Source organism: Aspergillus melleus, assembly GCF_016097325.1.
Source record: "Aspergillus melleus strain CBS 546.65 chromosome Unknown contig1, whole genome shotgun sequence".
Lineage (NCBI taxonomy): Eukaryota > Fungi > Ascomycota > Eurotiomycetes > Eurotiales > Aspergillaceae > Aspergillus > Aspergillus melleus.
In genome coordinates this window covers 6,723,764-6,739,061 of record NW_025763370.1, presented here as the reverse complement: position 1 = coordinate 6,739,061, position 15,298 = coordinate 6,723,764, and the positions used below count along the sequence as shown (strand labels likewise).

At 51.9% G+C, this 15,298-nt stretch overlaps 6 protein-coding genes across 6 annotated transcripts; 3 read left to right on the top strand and 3 right to left on the bottom strand.

The window, feature by feature from the left end:
- Window positions 1-35: 35 nt before the first annotated feature.
- Window positions 36-2,284, top strand: LDX57_002415 (uncharacterized protein). Its single transcript, XM_046084066.1, has 3 exons — window positions 36-219; window positions 275-531; window positions 596-2,284. The coding sequence occupies exons 2-3, from the start codon at window positions 292-294 to the stop codon at window positions 2,180-2,182; spliced, it is 1,827 nt and encodes a 608-aa protein (XP_045940029.1). The 5' UTR covers window positions 36-219; window positions 275-291; the 3' UTR covers window positions 2,183-2,284.
- Window positions 2,269-5,585, bottom strand: LDX57_002414 (Rad4 family protein). Its single transcript, XM_046084065.1, has one exon. It carries the CDS (start codon window positions 5,446-5,448, stop codon window positions 2,593-2,595), a length of 2,856 nt encoding a protein of 951 aa, XP_045940028.1. The 5' UTR covers window positions 5,449-5,585; the 3' UTR covers window positions 2,269-2,592.
- A 145-nt stretch (window positions 5,586-5,730) lies between these two features.
- Window positions 5,731-6,254, top strand: LDX57_002413 (CoA-binding protein; the record flags this gene model as incomplete). Its single annotated transcript, XM_046084064.1, has 2 exons — window positions 5,731-5,815; window positions 5,875-6,254. The coding sequence occupies 2 exons, from the start codon at window positions 5,731-5,733 to the stop codon at window positions 6,252-6,254; spliced, it is 465 nt and encodes a 154-aa protein (XP_045940027.1).
- A 674-nt stretch (window positions 6,255-6,928) lies between these two features.
- Window positions 6,929-8,020, top strand: LDX57_002412 (uncharacterized protein; the record flags this gene model as incomplete). Its single annotated transcript, XM_046084063.1, has 1 exon — window positions 6,929-8,020. One exon carries the CDS (start codon window positions 6,929-6,931, stop codon window positions 8,018-8,020), a length of 1,092 nt encoding a protein of 363 aa, XP_045940026.1.
- Window positions 8,021-8,538: 518 nt separating this feature from the next.
- On the bottom strand, window positions 8,539-8,875 carry LDX57_002411 (uncharacterized protein; the record flags this gene model as incomplete). The annotated part of the gene is made up of 2 exons (XM_046084062.1): window positions 8,539-8,691; window positions 8,813-8,875. The coding sequence occupies 2 exons, from the start codon at window positions 8,873-8,875 to the stop codon at window positions 8,539-8,541; spliced, it is 216 nt and encodes a 71-aa protein (XP_045940025.1).
- A 2,842-nt stretch (window positions 8,876-11,717) lies between these two features.
- On the bottom strand, window positions 11,718-13,443 carry LDX57_002410 (MFS transporter; the record flags this gene model as incomplete). The annotated part of the gene is made up of 4 exons (XM_046084061.1): window positions 11,718-12,545; window positions 12,602-12,672; window positions 12,731-13,116; window positions 13,181-13,443. 4 exons carry the CDS (start codon window positions 13,441-13,443, stop codon window positions 11,718-11,720), a joined length of 1,548 nt encoding a protein of 515 aa, XP_045940024.1.
- Between the last annotated feature and the right edge of the window lie 1,855 nt (window positions 13,444-15,298).

Below are 15,298 nucleotides of genomic sequence, written 5' to 3'. Positions count from 1 at the left end.
AAGAAAGTAGTTCTGCGGGGAAAAAGAAAGTGGAAGGCGGTGAAGGGCGATCGCCGCCTTTGTTTCGGGGCCTGATCGACACCTGATTAGGAAGACTGTTTGTTGGTCGACAATCGCCATGCGCTGCTCTTCTCTCTGCTTCTTTGCCGTTTGACTCCTGTTCCAATCGACCGGGCTCATATTCATGATCAGCCACGAACTGTACTCTGATCTCAACTGGTAACTAATTCCCTCCTCTCTATTTCAACGCCAGCGGATACCAACTCGGAGATAGATCAGGGTCCACCGACAATGCAGTCGTCCAGAGCTCCCCTCCGACCCAGGGCGCCAAATTGGCCTCTCCAGTCGCATCTGGCCGTCTTTGTTCGCAACTTGCAGCTCCTACAACTCGATCAGCGTGATGATTGGCCCGAAATCACCGTCCGCTCCTTATCGCCCACATCGCAAACGCAACAACGTCAGCGCATCAAGGCCGTCGAATGGGCCCTCTATCAGCTGGTGGCTATCTGGGACCCGGAAACAGCCCGAGACGTATGCTACCGGGATATGGATTTTTGTGCATGTATTGGATCGTCGGAACTGACCAGCACGCCAGAAACTTCGTCCCTTTTTTCCGCCGCTGGAACCGCTCCAGTCGGTCAACCTGCGCGCTGCGCTGTTTCGGGTGTTGTCTGAATTGAAGAAGAATGGGGAACTAGGCCGCGAGACGATCCTGCGGAAATCCATGATGGATGATTGCAAAGGGGAAAAATTTGATGAGATCCTGGCGGTGTTCTCGACGACAGTCTTGCGCAAGGCCCTGGCCGAGTCGGAAGATGATGACCTGCGGAGCCCGGCCATGAAGATGGCGATGGCTCCGGGGCTGTCTCGTCAGGAATATCAGCAGATGCTGCCTCTCATCATTGCACATCGTGCGTCTCTGAGATCGATGGGGGCCCATCGCAATCGCATCCAGCACACCCACGAGAAATTCTCCGAGCTCCTGGACCGCAAGAAGGGCCAGTTAAACGCTCGAGTCGAAGAAAGCCCGTCGATGCTTGAGGACACCCAGATCGAGTTTGACAGAATAGCACGGGAGACTAAAGCCAATTGGTTCGGTAGCGAAGAATGGGCCGACACACTGCTCTACGGCGGCGCTCGCAGCAGCAATGATACGTTTTTGGAACTCCCGTTCGGCACCGCATGGTCCAAAGCCAACGAGTCCACCGTGGAAGATCTCACTACCAGCGCAACCCCAGACCTTCTGATTGACCTGGAGTCTCGTGTCTCGTTGCAGCGAGCGCGTCTACAGCGATGGCGCCAATATGGCAGTTCCATCCAGAAGCACGAGCGCATAAATTCGACCAGTTCGGCGAATGGATCTTCCCTGGCGTTTCGGGATCACCAGCCACTCACCGTCGCGAGTATCTCCAAGGCCGTTCGCCAGCCCGTGGAGCGTGTCTCCCTCAAAGCAGAAGACCGGTCTCTTCTCTTCTCCATGACTGAAGCGTTGGCTCGAATAAACGGGACATCCTCATATGCAGCCACATCCGGACGGACGGCTTCCTGGCGCGGACCCAGCTCGCATCTTCCTGCTGGACGTGAACCAACGGAAAAGACACCTTCTCCTCCACTATCCTCGCAAGACCCGACATCTCCAGAACAACCTGCTCAAACTCATCCTCACCTCGAGGAAGTCCCCATTCCCTCTGCATCCCCCGCCGTCCAAATCTCACCCTCGCCTTCCCCGCCACTCAACACAGACCCAGACCCAGAACCCCGAATAAACTTCACCGGACTCGTCGAACGAACCCGCAAATCCATGTCCCTGCTGCCTCCATCCTCCAACAAGCCTCCTCCCCGTCGGCCGCGCGACAGCTTGCGTCCCCGACACGCCCGCATGTCCTTCCCCGTCAACCAGTTCGAAACGCCACAGAAGCCATCCGCTCGCGTCCCGGACATCAGCCGCGCTTCGACGCCCCAGGATGACCTCTTCAAGGAAGAAGCGGACTACGCGAGCGTGTTCAAGTCACGGCCACGCGTGGCGACTAGTCCGGTGACCTCGCCGGCGGTGCATTTTGGGGCTATTGATGACTTTGAGCTGATAAGTGGTGATGAGGGCGAGAGCGGGATGATTGATGAGGAGGACGATGAGGATTTTGGGGATGTGGGGATTGGGTCGCCTTCGTTCAGGAGGAGGTAGTCAGGGGAATAGGGGTTTGTGGCTATAGATTCTGTCTCTTGGAAAAAGGAGATGCTATTGGTATAGATGAAAATGTTGAGATGATTGATTAGATTAATGGGCTTTAATTAAATCCTATTCGTTTATGGAAGTGTATGACATGTGCTGTGCGTTTTTTGTTTAACCTTCTCTTCTATTTCATGCCCTGATGCCCATATCCCTCCGGAACGCTGAAGCTTTTCCCTCAATGTTGAAGCCGAAACCGAAACGCCACCCCTCATTTAAACCTAGATATACCATAGACACATGCAAGCGAACGCCCATACCTTGAATTTGTACGTATGAAAGAGCCGAGAAAAGAAAAGGAAGTAGCTCCATGGATAATGAAATGTACCCAGAATGAGCCTCGACAGCACTTGCTCACTGACCAGTTACCCCCGTCTTGTCATATTTCGAGTCCGTCGGCGTGTTGTAGGCGGTTCCTGCGCCTTAGCTTGTTGTGCTTGCTTCTGTGTCCTTGATCTCGAGCCAGTGAATTGAACCTCCGGGTCTGATTCGGGATCGTCATCGTCGTCTGATGACGTCTGAGGCGGAGAAGACAGCTCTTCGACAGAGGGACCATCGCTGTCTGGGATCTCAGTTTTTTCAAAACCGCCTTCTTGATCGTCATTCTCATCATCATCCGCGTCTACGTCCATTTCTTCCGGAGCAGGTTCTGGCTCCGACTCCGACCCTAGACGACTATTAGGTTGAGCAGATTTCGGCTGCTCGTGGTGTTTTTCGACGATTAAACCGCCGTCATCTCCGTCGTCTTCACCGGGTAAGAGGAAGCCACCGCCCCGATCAGCGTGGTCCTCGTCAGCCCCGTCCTCTTCTTGCGGGTGTGAATGGAAGTCTCTAGCCGGAGAGGGAGAAGGAGGCCGTCCGGCCCGTCGGTTCGTGAACGGATTATAATCGTCCTGCTCGTAGTCGCGAGAAGACTGCCCGTATTCCTCACGGACGCGCTCGGCGATGCGTAGGCCGAAGAGGAACTTGCGCCAGGTTTGCAGGATGCGGGCCTCTGTTTTCCGGCGCTCCTTCTCTCGTTTTTCGGCGGCATCGGCGCGCCAGGCGTCTTTGAGGAGATCCTCATTCTCAGCAGCCACTACAACGCCTTGAATGACAGGAACGGCCATTTTAGATCCGAACTCGAAGCCCGTCACAGCCTCGGCATAGTCGATGCCTAGTTTCTTGCAGAGACGCACGGTCCCTGGGAAGGGGACGTGTGCGGCACCGCGCGGCACCATGCTGGGCACGAAGCAGTCAATGTTGCCATAGTCGTTCTTGGGGATGACACCGTCGCGGATAGGGGGCGGTATGATGTACTCGGTTTGGTATTTGGCGTAGAGACCCTGTTTGGGCTTTTCGCCTGTTTCGCGCTCAAGTTCGTCCACCTCGCGTTTGCGGAGAAGAGTGACGGCGCGAATGGGCACCCGTTTCAGTGGGATCTCGCCTTTCTTGATCTGTCGGCCTTCTTTGTGCCAACTCTCCGCTGAGAGGCATTTGACAACGTCTTTCCGTCGGTAGACGTTCTCTTCTTTGGCTTTGACGCCGCGCCCCGTGGTGAATGTGCGGACGTGCTGGGCGCCGGGTTTCAAGGCTTCTTCGCGACGAAGGAATCGCTCGAGGACAAATTCGGCCGACGCACGCAGGCTCTGGAGGGTGTCGCCTTCTTTGGCGGGCTTTTTCTCAGGCTGATTAGGAGCCAGATCCTTTGCGTCCTCGACATCGTCGACTTCAGTCCGTTTGTTGGGAGCACGCTCGTATACGCGCAGAGTCAGGCGGAACCAATCGTACTCGTAGTACTTCCCTTTACGACCGGGTATGGGAATCTTCTCTACGGGAAGCCGGTACCCTTTAGTTTTCCCCGGCCAAGTACGACGACGCAGATACCGCGTAGTAACGTCCTTGGCCGTCTTGTCCGACGAGTAGGCTATGACGTAGCAAATCACCTGCTTAGCTTTGTCGGCTTTGCCTCCGCGAGGCTCGAAGGCCGCCTGCAACTCCGGGGTCGAGGCCACGGCATTTTGGAGCACGAGCGGATCGACCGAAATGATCTCGTGCGTAACTGGCGAGGCCACCTCCGTCCAATTAACCGGGAAGGGCAGATCTTTGTCATATTTTTGAGGCCCCTGGCCGTTGCGGGAGGGTTTCGGAATCGAATCGCTGCTATCGGATTCAGGGTCCACGGCAGTCTCAGTTCCCTCGGTCTCCGTTGTTGGAGCCGTCTCTGCTTTAGGCTTTGGCGTGTAGGCCTCCGATTTGGTCCATCCAAATCCTAGAGGCTGTAGGCTGGCGACGAGCCGCGCCTCGATGTCCAGGGCGCGCAGCAGGGCTGTAAAGAGCTGAGCTCCGAGGTCTCGCGATCCCTGCATGTGTTCGGCCGCCTGTCGAAACTCCGCAACATCCTTCACCCGCTCCCCATGTCTCTCCGCGTCGTGATCATCATTCTGCAAAGAAGATATCTCCGCCTGAAGATGGGACATGGGTTGGTAGCCATGTTTTCGTAACCCGGGGGCGGTGATTTTGAATTGCTTCTTCCAGTAGGCGGCCAGCACCTTGAGTAAAGGGATGATTGGATCACCGCGACTCATATCCGGCTGTCCTGGTTCCAATCGTGTGGACCCTTCGCCCCAGTCGCGCTCCGACTCCTGCCGTTGCTTTCCCTTTTTCTTCATTTTCTTGTTGGACTTGTCTTCCGGCGGCTTTTCCGGGAGCTCCAGACCAGATGCGACGCGCCATTTCTTGACTTCTTTATGGAGCGCGGGAGGTAGTTTGCGCCGCAGTATCTCGTGTACCTCGGAATCGTTTGCCCAGGCATTGCGCAGGGCATTATGGTATAGAAGGAACTGGACGTGGAGACAATGGGTTTGGATGCGAATCTGACGTTCGATCTTTGAAGGACCCTTCTTCCCATCGGCAATGTCTGTCAGATGGACCTCGTTCTGGTCTAGGGTTAACTCGAGGTCTTGAAGGTGGGCGGGCGTGTTCGAAGCTGCCGGGGTGGCGGTAGGGTTGGAGTCGATAGCATCTTCCCAGTCGACTTCTTCATCGTCGGAGTCGGAGTCGTCGGAGTCGTCATCTTCGGGCTGCGGAGGCTTGGGAGTATCGCTGGGAGCATCACTTAAAGACGAATCGGAGCTGTCGTCATCGAGTAGGCCGATCTCGACATTGGGGGTGGCATTTTGACGTTTGGCACTGGGCGGATCCTCGGAGGAGACACGCTTACGAGGGACGTAGGGGGGCATGCGAGAGCGATAGAGGTCAATGTGTTTGGATGATGGAAATAGAGGAAATGAACGAGAGCGTGGATGAGTGAACGAGAGAAAGTTGATTGGGGAAGATGGAGAAGATGGAGACCGACGACGACTCCCCGCTTCCTCGGCAGTAGATTTACTCGTTCATCTTTCCTCCTCTTTCGCCCTTTCTCACCTTCAGTCTCAAATATCTGATTGATAATAAACCTGATTCACTAAGGTGCTGTTTTAAGTTTGATCTCTCTGAAACATCAAATCTCTACGGAATCTAGAATGGACGCCGTCAAGCGCTTCTTCTCGTCTCCGCGGTTTGCGGTCGCCGGAGCCAGCAATGACGCCAACAAGTTCGGCTACAAAAGTAGGTCTCCGTCGCATAAAATGGCCCAAACCCGTATCACTCACTGTATCTGCTATCAGTACTGGCCTGGTATCATCAGCACTCGCTGCCCGTTACTCCGCTGAACCCTCGCGCCGCCTCCATCCAACTGCCCTCGCAGGCCTACGCCACGGTCGCATCGCCGGGTGCGCTGCCGGCTCCGTCGCAGACGTCGCTCTCGGTGGTAACACCCCCCGGGGTAACGCTGCCTCTCCTCCAGGAGGCTCACTCGGTTGGCATTCCGGCTGTCTGGCTACAGCCGGGCACTTTTGACGACGCAGTGCTGAACTTTGCGCGCGGTCACTTCGAGGCGGTCATTGCGGGCGACGGCGGCCGCGGATACGAAGGCTGGTGCGTGCTGGTGGACGGCGAGGAGGGACTGGATGCAGCTGGAGTGCAGTGGAGAAGCCAGAAGTTGTAGGCAATTCATCTGAAAGTCCAACTGGAGTGTGGGGTGCCAAAGTCATAAATGTCGCTGTCAATATCAACCGATGTATGTATGGGTGTGATCACTCTATACTCCAATAGCAAATCCCCGTGGTTCTGGTTTTGATTAGCATCTTCACCCGGATATCACCAATTTTGCCATGCCGTCTGAACATTAAGGAATGAACTAGAGTGGCGTGAAGTCCGATCGGCTAGTCAAGGCAGAAGGTACTCTGTACAAGTCTTTGCATGAAGTGACCCATAGGAGGAGCTAGAGATGCTGCTCGATGCATTGGAGAGGGTCTGCAGATGAGCGACGGAGGTCTCTTGGCAGGAGAACATGACCAAATCTTATTGACTGATGCTATTTCTTGCATTGAATATACTCGGAATACCGAGATAGACTGATTTGGCCCAGAAGCGAATGTGGAGGGAGAATAGTGGAAGGTCTCTGGAGGGGAGGGCAGACCGAAAAGATGAGATCACCTGCCGTCTTTTTCTCCAACCTCCTCTTTATTTCTTTCCTTCAATCTTTTTCCTTCTGTCTTTTTTTCCATTCTGCTATTTTACCTTCCACATCGTTTGTTTCTTTCTTTTTGCAGGCCAGAAATTTAAGCATCTTGAAATACAAAAAATAAATCCAAAGCCACCCCCCTGCATTTTCCCCAAATGCCCTTGTTTGTCGAATCTCCCATTCCCCCTCAACTCGATCTCACCGGTCCTCCTTCGCAAATTTTTGCTCCCACGAGGTCGTCCGCCTCGTCGGCCCTGTATCGCTCCATTTCCATATCCTCGCGCAAACGATGTCGCCACTACGAGTCCGGGGCTCGTGCCTGGACGGATCCCTCCACCGACCTCATCAGTGCCACTCCGCTCAGTTCCCCGGACAGTTATCACCCTTCCTTGTCCCATCTGGGGTCCGACGATCTCCCCTCCGAGAGCGACTACTATCGCCCAAACCGCTATAAGGACTACCACCCACACCATTTCGACGGCAGCATCGAGTCTCTGACCGAGGCTAGCGAGGTCCGTCGCAAACGCAGCCGTCGGGATCCCCATACCTCGCTGGCGGCCCCGCCCGCTGCGAACGAGAAGATCACTTTCCCCGACGACTACGGCCACCACGATGACTACAACCCGGGGCTGTTGGCCCCCGCCGCCCCGGTCCGCTGGACACGCGCGGTGCTGGGCGTGGTAGGCAAAGTCTGGGGATTTTGCTGGTCGGGCGCGTTTCGGGGATTCTACGCCGGCGGAGGTCAAGGATATGCCATGACGGTCGAGCAGGGTCCCTCGGAGAAGCAGGATACCGTGCTTGCCTCTGCCTCGCCCATGCGTCGCGAACGAGATGCGACGCCGGTCCCCGGGGAGTATCCAGATGATGAAATCCGGCAGAACTGGGTGATGGTGCCCTCGCGAGATAACGGCGACGATGCCGCATCGTCGTCTCGCAAACGCCGAGTTCAGTCTCATCATCGTCGAGCTGGCTCCGCACTCATGCGTCACCGACAGTCGGGAAATCGGACCCTCCTGTCGGCTCCTTCGTCTTCGGGGCTACCCACAGCGCACTTTTCTTCGCCCGCTAAACCCCGTGAGACTCCTGTTTCGGTGGAAACGCAGCGATACATGGCTCAGCGCTGTCGGATCGAGCGCGAGGAAGATGCTAGTCTACGTCGCTTGAACCGCCAGCTTCAAGCCATGATTAAAGAGGGACAACAGGCCCTGGGAACCCGCGTGGAGGTTGACGATTACATGGAAGATTGATATCCTTGTCAGCTTTGTTTTTTTTTTTACTGCACTGCACTGCTTTTTATGTTGAACGATTATGCCCATCGGCTACGAATAATTACGGATACCCACTCAGCCATTCTTTTGATATTGTTTTGTTTTCAGCCTTTCTTTCCGATGATGACGATGAAGTACTACTGTTTAAGGAATAGGGTTTATGGCGATCGGATCAGATGAGGTCTTATTTACTTTTTGACGAAGCGCAACGCATTACGAGAACGAAATATTACTAGCAACAGCCTACTTGCAGCTATTGAGATAGTTAGTCGATCATCAACGAGAAACTCAAAATCACTGTACCAAGCCAGTTCTCGCATGTACTGATTCCAACTAACCCTCCGATTCATAAACATGAAGACATCAAGTATAAGAACATAAAATAACAGCCAAATTAAATCTCCATCTTATCATTCCCCAAACATCCATCTTGATATCATATAACCAAGCTCTCATCATCCCTTCCGACCCTCAACCTCCTCCATCCAATATCAATTCTACTTTGACAGCGTACTCGGGAAGTCCTCCTTATTGAGGCCCAACAAAGAAAAGTCAATATCCTTGGTAAACGCCTTCGGGTTCACCAGCGCCGATAGCAGACTGTCGGATTCGAAGCGGCGTTCGGGCTGGTTGGTTTCTGTGGAGGTGGACTGCGGTAGATGGTTTGTTAATTAAGGTGCTCACTATGGACCCTTGACAAATCTATCTCTCGGATAACCGACAATGATAGATAGAGACGAGGCGAAAGGGAAGAGAGGGGAGAGATCATACAGGAACCGGAGCAGCCACAGCGACCGAAACGAAGAGCGCAAGAAGAGCCGTGGTGAACTTCATCGTGTCGAGTTTTTTACTTCTATTTATCTAAAAGACAGCGAGGACTGATAAAGAACGACTGGGTCTGATGCCTATACATCGATATTTCTGATTAGTTCATTGCGCTCTTGAGCCTCGAAGGAAGGACAAGATAGGACAGACAGGACATACCGAGACCACGAGGAATTGTTGAAGAGGAATTTGGTTGAGGACGAAGTAGGAAGGGATGAGATGCGATGGAGAGGAATTGATGGGAGGGGATGGATATACGACTGACTAATCGATTAATTTCCTTTAGATTTGAGTCAAGACGTGGCTTTCTCCCTGGCTCCCTGGTTGTTGCCCCTTCATTCCTAGGAAGGGGGTTGGTTGATTGACCTGTTGGTATGAGTGCTTTCTTTGCGGGTGAGTCTTAAGTTACTACCTACGGATATTGTGAAGACGAAATGACGTGTTGCAAGAACAGTATATGCATTGATTCTGTCATCTAATTAGGGGCCCCCGTCATCGCTATGCAGACAAGTACGTGGTGGTGAGTGTCGTGAGGGTGGTGCACGAGACAAGCCCAGCGTTGAGGAATGCAAGGGGTGACTGGGTGGTTGGGCTTGTGTCTCGTCTTAGGAGGGAGTTGAACTCAGTCAATGGAAGCACCAAAGCGATACGAAGTATCGTGGTCGTACTATCTATAAGGGTGAATACGTACCCTGGATTAGATTCGGGACATGTAGTTGTAGTATTGAAGACGATAATTTAGCTAGAATGCTGAAGGCCGGATTAGGACCTAGATCGACTGAGTCAATCGTCTCATTTCCAGGTAGCTCTCAAGACTTTCTCGCCTCTTCATAGAAGGGAAAGTATAGGAGAACACACCTTACCTTATATACTCGTGTGAACTAAGTTGATGTATAACAATCTAGGGCTGACAGAGTCCCGTGAACGTGGATCTCCCCAAGACAAGGTAAGAGAACATGGGCCCAAAAATAGCACAAGACCGCTCACTCAGGGATATCATGCTAGTCACCCTTTGCCCTAGTCCCCAGGTGGTGCTTTTTATTGTGGATGTTGTCCTGTGTTGTATACTACACTTTAGTCTCAAGTAAAGCCAAGCCACAAAGCTTGGCCCACACTAGGTGATAGCGCCGACCCACCCACTATCAACTTGGTAAATCACATATTGAACACAGACTGCCATACAGTAGATCCAGTGGAGTTATTCCAATAGTTTCCTCGCTCGATACATATCCTTACTTTGGTGGGGAGGATGTCCATATACAGTACACACGGTGACAAAAATAGTAAACGTAAACCGCGTCGACACATGTCGTAAATGGCTGGATGATATATTCCCCTTTAGAAACTACACAGCAACTGGACCCAGACAACTGTACTCACGGATAATATATTCAATATTACTGTGCATATTGTTCCGGAATTTGTGAGCTAGAAGCTGAGTCTAGACCTGTGCCTGTTATGCTGGAATAGGAGTCGGGATAAATTCTAGACTTTGTCAGTCATGTAATTGCCACCGGGAATTAACAACGTACAGTAGTGACTAGCTGGCTGCGAGAGTACACTACTAGGCATTATAGTGGAGTACTTACACCTATTGTACATCTTTTCATGTACAATCAAAGTACACCCAAACTTCAGCCCAACTGATAAGAGAAAGAACTACACGTCATCCTCCTCAGATCCTCCCCGCCCCAAAATCAAGCCAGGACAATAAAAGCAAGCCCTAGCCCTACAGAAAACTGCCGCCCCTCCCAGCGCCGCCGATCTCATCACGCATGAATTTCAGGGTCCAAAACCATACTCCCCAGACAAGGCTGGAATGCCGGGTGGAGAGAGGCTGACGCACGCCGTTGCACAACCTGCAAAATAAAAGACCCGGTTTCATACATGCGGCGGGTCCTTCCTGCGGCACTTCTGCAGCCATTCTATGTAATTATCTTATGCAGTGCGTTGCGTTGTGTTGCATGAACCTGCTCCATACTGTAGTAGTATCTAAGCTACCCGCGCTGAACCCCTTTCTTTCTTTCTCCGACTCGGTGTTTTCCGCTTTCATCCGCCCTCTCTCTTTCTTTTTGCCCCTCTTACCTACCCGACTATCTACCTGTGAATGGATGTATGTACTGTACCTACAGGGTGATCCCTTTTTCTTAGCTTCTTGGCTTCCTAGCTTTCAGCCAAGGTTCCGGGGAAGGACACAGTTTCGCATTCTTGGGATCTGTGCTTTCTGTCGATCCGCCATGTTAGACTTAAGAGTCCTGGATTCCGGGCTTTGATGACGCAGTCTATGAAGTATGAGTCTGGGATTGGGATCTGCGGGGTTGTTCATCTCGGGGTTTATCCCTTGAATACTGGTAGTTACTATGTGAAATTGTGACTATGTATGTGTCAATGTTGAGACGTGGCTTTTTTGTATGTTTTGCTTTGCTTTATTCTTGTAAAATTGAACTTCAGTGGAAAACAAAGTAGTAGTAAAAAAAATGTTCTTGCAAGTCTCATATTCGTGCTCGCTTGTCTAATAGAATCGCCACATCAACGCTGCGTAAATCCAGTTTACCCAGTAAAGAAATCTATATACATGAAAGAGAAACGAAAGCCCCAAAATATTATCCGATCAGTTGAACAGAAACATTAACTTGGCGTGTACCCCGCATCTATAAGTGCTTGTTTTCGAAGATAAAATGTAAGGTGAGAAAAGAAACGCTCGATGATAATCATGTCGGTTCCGAAACGCCAACCCAAACGCTGGTAATGCAGTGATCTTTTGTAGATGCCGTAACGAGAAAGGTGAAAAAAGAAGTTGAACGGAGACGAAGAAAAAAGGTGGTCCAAGAGAAGTGAAGGTTAGGTCGAATTAGTTCATGTTAGGACGGAATTTCGGGTTGGTCCGGATGCTCTCTCCGTACTTCAGGAGGAAAAGGGTAGTGGGCGCAAATGCGGCCGCAATGAAAGCCAAAAGACTGTTGCCCCAGCCCATTCCAAGCTTGTTGTACAGATGGGTGCCGGCAAGGGGGATGGTGGCGCCGAAAATCGACCGAAGACAAAGTTCCGCCGAGACGGCGCTGGCGGCGTACGTCGTGTATGCGTCCACCAAGTACACCTGCGTCACCAAGTGCACGTAGTAGATACCGGCGCCTAGGAAGAAGGTACCGATGATGGGAACGATCCAGTGCGTGTGGTACTCAGCTGACCAGCCGTACCAGAGAAGGCCGATGGGCACGAGACAACATCCCACGACGAGAGGCGGCAGACGGTCCTCGGGCCTCATCTTGCCGTGGATCTTCTCTTGTCGTCGCACATAGCGGTCTGAGAAGTAACCAACCGTGATTTGACCGAAAGTGAATCCTAGACCGATGCCCAGGTAGCCGAGACCAGCCTCGCCCGGCGAGAAGTTGTACATCGACTCAAAAAGCTCGGTGAAGGTTGTGAAGAGGATGTACATGTAGCTGTATGTGACAGCACTGTACAGAGACACAATCAAGACGATGGGCGAGAGGACCAGGAATTTGATCGGACGGGTCAGTGAAACCCGCAGCATCTGGCAGGCAGTTTGGCCCGTTTCGAACTTGGTACGGTAGTGGCGACCCGTCTGCTTCTGTAGCCTCATCGCCTTCTTCTGGAGAATGGTTGGTGCGTATGTCTCGCGGAGCAGAAACAAAGACGCAATAGCAACGATTGCACCCTGATCAAACTGATTAGCTTTGTGTTATAGATTCCGCAGGGTCTGAGATGACTTACGACAATGGCCTCGAGCCAGACAGTCCATCTCCATCCAACGTTTTGAACCATATAGCCACCGAAGATAGGACCTGAATTGGAGTGTGAGTATGTGCAAGAGATTCAAATTCATAACATCACAATGCTTACCAGTCACAAAACCCAAAAGAGGCCCCACGGTCCAGATTGTCATGGCCGTTCCTCGCTCATCCATTTTCATCATATCGCTAACGAAGCCACCTCCCACAGTTACTGGGACGGAGCTAGCCACACCCATGAAAAGTCGGGAGACGATCAGCATCGGTATGTTGACGCTGGCAGCACACACAATGTCGGCAACTAAGAAAAGAAAGTTTGCCGCGTGGGTCATAGGCAACCTCCCGCTCATTTCGGTGATAGGTGTCAGGACGAGAGGGCCAATAGCAGCCCCCATAACGTATACAGAGATCATAAGCGAAGAGATAGAGTCATCATGGTTGTTGAATTCATCCTGGACAGCCGGCACAGCCGGTGAGAAAATTGTAGACACCAGAGAGCTGGGAAGAGTCAGCATGACATGTCCGCCACAAAGAAGATCAGGAGGGTGACAGGTCTGCCTACACATTGTAACTGCTTATGGAAATCAAGGCAATGGTCAACCATTTTCGGAAATTCGTCCAATTCATCGGGTTTTCGGGATCATTGGGACCATCCCAATGAACGAGGTTGTCATCCTCATCCTGAGACGACTCTCCCAATTCGGCATCACTGCTATCAGTTGGTCTGATAGATGCTGTTTCAACATGGACGTCCTTTTTCTCCGTGAAGCTCGCATCAGAGGTAGGCAAAGAAACCGCCGAATCATGGGTGGTCTGTGGTGACATGGTGATCACACAAAGGGGAAAAGGCTATTGAGATGAAGGTTCAAAGGAAAAGCATGAGAAGATAGAGACCAAAAGAAGGCAGCCATGGTCGTAGAAATAAGTAAACGGACAGTAGGCAAGAAGAAAAAATAATTGTTCCTCCAAAAAAAAAAATCACCGTCGTAGTTGATCATGATGATAATTTGCCCTGATTTTGGCAGACAACGCGCGTCCATACAGATGGATATTTCTGGTATGTTGGCCCTTGCTTTTTTTCCTTAGAAAAATGATTTTTCACCCAAGCTCCTTATTTTTCTGATCTCCAACGGCAAAAAGGGCCCTGAATCAGATGGGTCATCGCGCATTGGTGGATACAGCCAAGGGCATCCGCTGGGCAGCACGGGCTCCGAACCAAGCTATAGGGATGACGATGCCCTTCGACACCCCCTTGCATGGCCGAGCTTTATTCCATGTCCGTTACCACACAATGCCAATAAGCTCAGCTTATCGTCGTCCCGATCTACAAAGTCCTCTATTCGAAGGGTAACGCATCATAATTATCCCCACATGATCTGCCCGGTGTCCAAGGCCTTTGAAATTTTCTCCCCTTGTGTTAAGGCTGGTCAGCCATCTTCAAGTGGCATGAAGATTGTCTCCCAAATAGTGATGGATGACGATATGAGGGGCGTGGAAAGCCCTACCCCCCTTGGAATGATTTTGCCAACGTTGACGTGGCCTTGAGCAATCGAAGAATGGAAGCTTGCGATACTCCCATTTTCGTAGCCGAGGTCAGATAAAGATGGCCGGAAGGGGAATCGTCCCCTGAAGGAAGGGAAACCACCACTAGTTGGTGGATCCAGAAGCCAATTTTTGTCCGTCTGTTAGGGGTCTAGAAGATGTTTCATGGTTCCTGCTGTCACCGCCATGGGCGTTGTGGAGAACCACCAAGCCATGATGGAGATAGTTGGGGTGGTAGTACATTTGGTAGTTTATTCTAGATGCGTTGTCATCACCGTCACGCCATCTTAGCCACCCACCCACCTTGAGGGATGGAACAGAGAGATGGGTAGTGGGATGGCGAGAATTCCACAATCAACAATGGGAAATTCGAAACAACGTCGAATGTTGATCCGCGATCCGTGACATAATGAAACCTGCCACACAGCGTTGATGGTTGAGATATGTAGATCCGGATGCCCGACAGGGCAACCCAAGCTCCGATCCAGTAATGCTTGACCCGCGAGCTTCGCGGCCAATCGATTGGATGGCGGGTGCGGGTGATCCTCCCCTCGGGACGGACTATCGGATGTCAATCACGGTCGCAAGCTTCGACTTGATGGAGCTCATGAACTTCATGGTGGGAGGGGCGAGGGTGATTCATCTCCATGCTCCACCGAATGGCCCATCCTTTTCACTTTTCATGGTCCCGGACACGGTCTAGAATAGGTTCTCCGTGACCTCCCCGGGTTGATCTTCAGAACTATTACTAACAGTTCAGCCAATATCTTAGCCAGATCGGCAGGGAACCCTCCCGGGAAATAGTCGCGTGAAGGAAGCTCTGTCCAACGGCTGAGCCGTAGTGGATACAGAGAACCTTCGAGCCATCTTGGCCGAACAACGAATTGTGGAGAGTTCTTGCAAAAATTTAAAAAAAGAAACGAAAAAGTCGGCAGGAGGGCTTTCTGGAGATGCACACAAGCTTCAAAGCAGCCAGCCACTCCCGGCAAACTTCCCTTGCCACAATTAGGAACAGGTCTCTCAGATGGCGAAAAACAGTAGTTTAAGTTTTTGCCCCCGTCTGAGACACTGACAGATCCCTCCTTCGCCCAGTTGGAAATAAACGGATAAGCTCGGGGCCTCCCAAGGTTCGTGCTCG